General features: G+C 47.6%; 1 protein-coding gene across 1 annotated transcript; it reads left to right on the forward strand.

The window, feature by feature from the left end:
• Positions 1-740: 740 nt before the first annotated feature.
• On the forward strand, positions 741-2,706 carry LOC128060006 (ly-6/neurotoxin-like protein 1). The gene is made up of 2 exons (XM_052652217.1): positions 741-801; positions 2,354-2,706. Exons 1-2 carry the CDS (start codon positions 741-743, stop codon positions 2,704-2,706), a joined length of 414 nt encoding a protein of 137 aa, XP_052508177.1.
• Positions 2,707-5,843: the final 3,137 nt, after the last annotated feature.

Raw genomic sequence — 5,843 nt, forward strand, 5'->3', positions numbered from 1 at the left:
AGACACTAACTGGAAGGAATTCAGCAGCTGCTGTCTCCAAATGGCATTCAGTCAGCATCAGCCTAAGTTGGCTCTGCCAACTCACACTGTTAAACTTGATTCTCAAGGGATGAAGTTGAGACTCTGGCACCTAAAACCTCAGAATCACTCCCATCACCCAGAGGTGGCTGAGATGACATGATTCATCCCTTATCTGTTTGATAAATATTTATGGAGGGTCTACGGTGTTCCAGGCACTGTGCAAGGCATTGGGGACACAGTGGTCAGCAGAGTCAGATATGGGTTCCTCCTCTCGTGGAAAAGGCCCCCCACAAAAAAAAACCCACATAAATAAATGTAAAACAGCAGCTGTAATGAGACAAGTTCCCACATAGGGATGAGGACAGGGCTGCAAGAGCCTGAAATGAGAGGCCCTACCTTGTGAGAGAGGTCAAGAGAGATTCTCCAAGGAAGTGATGGTCAAGGTAACACCAGAAGAATAGGGAGTGTTTTGGAAAAGAAGGGAGGCTGGGGAGTACTTGGGCAGAGAAATAGTGTCTGCATAACGCCTTTGGGGTCATTATCCTGAGAACAACAATAAGCCATTAAAGGATTTTAAGCAGGAGGGTGACCTGACCTGATCTTTACTTTACAAAGATCACTTTGGCTGCTCTGTGAAGAACAGATGGAAACAGCTTTGGAGCAAAAACAGAAGAAGAGGAAGGCTTAGGAGGGTGGTCTAGGCAAGAGACAAAGCAACGATGAAGATGGAGATGGAGAAAGTGGACAGAATGGAGGACATTTGGGAGGGGAAATCTACAGGCCTGATGCTGAATTGAATGTGGGACAGGGATAGGCTGAGGGGAAGGAGGAACAAGGATAATTCCCACAGTTCCTGACTGAGCCATTGCTTCTCTGAAATGATGGCTTCTCACTAGGGGCCCCCGTGAGGTTCCCTAATCACTGGAAAGCACTGCAGAGCAAAGTGCTTCATGAGCTTTTCTCTTCCTACAGCAGGGTGAGCAAACTGCTAACTGCTAAGTCACTTCAGTCATGGCCAACTCTGTGTGACCCCATAGACTGCAGCCCACCAGGCTTCCCCGTCCCTGGGATTCTCCAGGCAAGAACACTGGAGTGGGTTGCCATTGCCTTATCCAATGCATGAATGTGAAAAGTGAAAGGGAAGTCGCTCAGTCGTGTCTGACTCTTCATGACCCCATGGACCGCAGCCTACCAGGCTCCTCCATCCATGGGATTTTCCAGGAAAGAGTACTGGAGTGGGGTGCCATCGCCTTCTCCAAGGGTTAGCAAAAGTCTTCCGTAAACAGCCAGGTAGAAAATATGTGTAGCTCTGAAAGCCATCCTTTCTCTGTTATTCAGCTCTGCTGTTGTAAAGCAAAAGCAGCCACAGGCAACATGTAACAAATGGGTGTGGCTGTGTTCCAATAAAACTTTATTTACAAAAACAAAAGGCCAACAGGGTTGGCCTCTGCCCAAGAGAACCTGGATGAATGGGATGAATGTGAAAACTCAGCTGACCCCAGGATTTCCCAGTCTCAGTAAGCTGGAGTATTACATTGAAACAGGGCGTTCATTCCCAGGCCTGGAAACTTTGGACCTGCCCAGGAAAATGAAGCGGAACATTGAGAACTCTGAGGGCCCACGTCCCCAAAAAAGACTTCAGGTCAGGGGAAGACTCACAGAGCTGGGGCTGGGCTCATAAAATAGAACTTCAGCTTCTTCAGGCCTCCTCAGGGGCCCCCAACAACTTTCAGAGAGGAACCCAGGACAAGTCTTTCCCATACATATCCATCTGTATTTTTAACAGAATTTTTTTTTTTAAGCACCAGAAGGGTACATACATAAAAAACTAGTAAGCACTTATCTATATGCCTGGGAGTGGAAAGAGACTTTCACATGTATACATTTATATATCATTTTAGGTTTTGAACCATAGGAATAACATTACTCAAGCATTGTCTACTTGAAAAAATTCATAAGTATGTTTGTTCATAAAACACCCTCTGTTTCTATAATAGATAGAAATGTATCTAGTTGCCTACCGTCAGAATTTTTTAACTATTGAAAAATACTCATATTTATCTGAAAAATTACAACCTAAAACTAGGCCTGGGCCACAGCTTCGCGAACATCCCTGTAAAACTGGGCTGTAAGAATGAGAGGCACAGCCAGCTGCTGGGGTACAGGGCTGACTGCGTAACACAGGGGCTGCAGAGCCTCAGGTGACCAGGAACTCCTGGAGGATGAGGTGCTGTCCCACTCCCCCTGTGCCCTCCCCCATCCCTGGATTGAGCTGAATCGAGGACCAGCTGCTCTCCACTTCCCTGCTCCCACTCTGCCCTCTCACCTCCAGCCGTGGCTCCTCTACCCACCCTGTTCCTGGTGGCTCTGGTGGGCCGACTTGTGGCCCAGGCTCTGGACTGCCACGTGTGTGCCTACAGTGGGGAGAACTGCTTCAAGCCCATGTGCTGCCTGGCCGTGGTCACCTACGGCACAACTACACAGACTTACTACACCCCAGTCAGGATGAAGGTGAGCAAGCCTTGTGTGCCCAGCTGCTTTGAGACCATATACAATGGCTGCTCCAAGCTCATACGCACCACATCCTGCTGCCAGCACAACCTCTGTAATGGCTCTGGCCTCTTGGCTCCCTGGCCCCTGGCCCTGGTCCTCATACTCCTGGTCACCCTCGGGAGTCTGCTGTAAAGCCCTGTCGCACTGGCTGCAGATTCACTGGAGGGCAAAGCACAGAGCAGCATGGCCCCACCCTCTCCCACTGCACACCCCACCCACCCCTCCCCTCCCCAGACCTCCCCAGCCACACTCAGGACTACCTGCAAAAGGACTCTTGACCTCCCCCAGCCACCCTGGGGTCTGCTTCCAGGTCATGACCTGTTGTTTTTCTAAAGGCTGATGTAGGACCACAAAATAAATAGATAAAAATAAAATTAGGCATAGGGCAGATTTTAAGCACAGCTCCAATGTACACAGGACTGCAGATTATCCCGTGAAAGGTTAACAAAAGCACTGTTTTCCAGTTTGGTTCTCAGGTCTGCTGTCTCAGTTAGTAGACGTCTGCTTCCAATTTCTCCCCTTGTGTTTCCAACAGCTTCCTGTCTTCAGGTAAGAGCATCCACTTTTACTTAGGGAACTTACCCTGGTGCACTGAAGATTGTTGGCCAGGACTGACAATAAAGAGGTTGCTGTCCTTCTAGTGTTGGTCATGTGACCTAGGCTAAGCCAATCAGATTATTTCTCCCTGGACTACAGCTGGAGGTGGTCCTTGCAGAGAAAGAAAAATAGTGAAGATGCTTTGAGGGGTTTTCTGTTACTTCTTTTTGCCTACATCTTTGGGACAAATCTTTCAAAGATATGATTGTTTGACTTCTGTTTCTATTTTAATTGATTTCTTTTAGCCTAGGTTGGCCAAACTCCATTCTTGTGGCTTAATGCTGATGCTGATGCTGCTGCTAAGTTGCTTCAGTCGTGTCCGACTCTGTGTGACCCCATAGATGGCAGCCCACCAGGCTCCCCCGTCCCTGGGATTCTCAAGGCAAGAACACTGGAGTGGGTTGCCATTTCCTTCTCCAATGCATGCAAGTGAAAAGTCAAAGTGAAGTTGCTCAGTCATGTCCGACTCTTAGTGACCCCATGGACTGCAGCCCACCAGGCTCCTCTGTCCATGGGATTTTCCAGGCAAGAGTACTGGGGTGGGGTGCCATTGCCTTCTCCTAATATTGATGAGGATATCCTATTTAAAAATCTCCAATATCTCCCTGTGGCCTGCAATACAAAGGACAGGCAAGACATACAAGTCCCAACGACCACTAGTGTGGCACGTCCCCCCCATACCAGACACCCTCTGCTTCAGCACCACTAGAATTTCTGCTTTCTCCAAATGCATCCATATATAAATCAGTGCTGCATTCCCACTTTGTCACCTGGGGGAAAAAAAAAGTCCCTACTCACCATTTGAGGCAGCAGATGGTGGCAGATCAGGGTGCCAGTCCTGGTGTAGACAGGACTGTTGGCCAGCAGTTGCTTTTTGATAAGCCTTGCTCTCCAAATGTGAGATTAGCCAGGCTCTCTTCCCTTGAGAAACACATCAGAATCTATCAAGCTCTGAGACCCCCCTAAGCCCGTTTTGGAGATCCAAAATGATAGCACTGTGATTAGGAGAGCACTGAATTCAAGCGGTTCTGCCAGCCAACCTCTATTCCTTCAAGGTCTTGATTTTCTTGTCTGTAACATGAGGATATGAAGTCTATCTATATCTTAGAAAGAGTTTATTCATATATTTAACAAACACTCTGCACCAGACACTGTTCTGAATGCTTTACATATATTAATTCATTTAATACTCATAACAACACAATAAGGCAAATATTTTGCAGATGTGGAAACTGAGGCATAGAGAGGTTGAGTAACTCATCCAAGGTTGCAATGGCATGGGGATGAAATGGAAGATTGCATGGGAGTTGCTTAGCACAGAGCCCAGGAGATAATACATGGTTCATAAAATGATAGCTATTTGTTATGGACCAAATTGTGTATCCCCCTCTCTGAATTCATATGTTGAAATCTTAACCCCCAATGTGACTATATTTGGAGCTAGGGCATTTAAGAAGTAACTAAGGTCGATGGGGTCATAAGTGAAGGTTCCTAATTCAATATGACTGGTGTCCTTTGAATGAGAAAGAGAGACATCCCGGTGGGCATCTCAGAAAAAAGGCCATGTGAGGACATAGCGAGACAGCCATCTGCAACCCAAGGAGACAGGCCTCCAGAGAAACCAGACTTGTCAACAACTTGATCTTGGACCTCCAGTCTCCAGAACTGTGAGAGGTAAATTTCTCTTGTTTAAGCCACCTAATCTGCTGTGTTTTATTATGGGAGCCCTAGTGGACGGACACACTACTGAAGAAGAACCCACCTTGTGGTGGAAATCACAGCTGCATTTTCAATCTTAATCCAACATTACCTCTGGGTGTAATCTCCTTCAGAGTGTCCCTGTCCCACCCAGGACAGAGTAAAACATCCTTCGCAAGACATATACATGAGCGTTAAGTCGCTTCAGTCATGTCCAGCTCTTTGCGATCCTGTGGACCGTAGCCCCCCAGGCTCCTCTGTCCATGGGATTCTCCATGGGTTGCCATGCCCTCCTCCAAGGGATCTTCCTGACCCAGGAATCAAACTTGCATCTCTTACGTCTCCTGCATTGGCAGGCGGGTTCTTTACCACTAGCGCCACCTGGAAGCCCACATGATATATACTGCCCTTGAAAATATCCAGATTCATCTGTCACCCATCCACTCTTACTCTCCATTCAACCACAACAAACTTCACACTTCCCTGAACATGGCAGACCCTTGTATATTGCCACCTTGTCTGTCCTCTTCCCCTCATGCTTTCACCCATCCCCCTTTGCTGGCAAACTCCTATGCATGCTGCAAGACCCAGCCTCAGTATTCCCTCTGAAGCTTTCATCGAACTTCTCAGGCAGAGTTGGATGTTTCCATTCCTGTGCTGCTACCATGCCTTGTACATGTGCTGTGCTGTGCTTAGTCGCTCAGTCATGTCCTACTCTTTGTGACCCCATGAACTGTAGCCCGCCAGGCTCCTCTGTCCATGGGGGTTCTCCAGACAAGAATACTGGAGTGTGTAGCCTTTTCCTTCTACAGGGAATCTTCTTGACCCTGGAACTAAACCAGGGTCTCCTTCATTGCAGGAGGATTCTTTACCAGCTGAGCTTCCAGGGAAGCCCTACCTTGTACATAGTTCTGTTGTATTACAATTGTTTTATCTCATGTCTCTCTCTATCATTAGAATTTTGAACCCCTTGA

Source organism: Budorcas taxicolor, chromosome 2 (genome assembly GCF_023091745.1).
Source record: "Budorcas taxicolor isolate Tak-1 chromosome 2, Takin1.1, whole genome shotgun sequence".
Lineage (NCBI taxonomy): Eukaryota > Metazoa > Chordata > Mammalia > Artiodactyla > Bovidae > Budorcas > Budorcas taxicolor.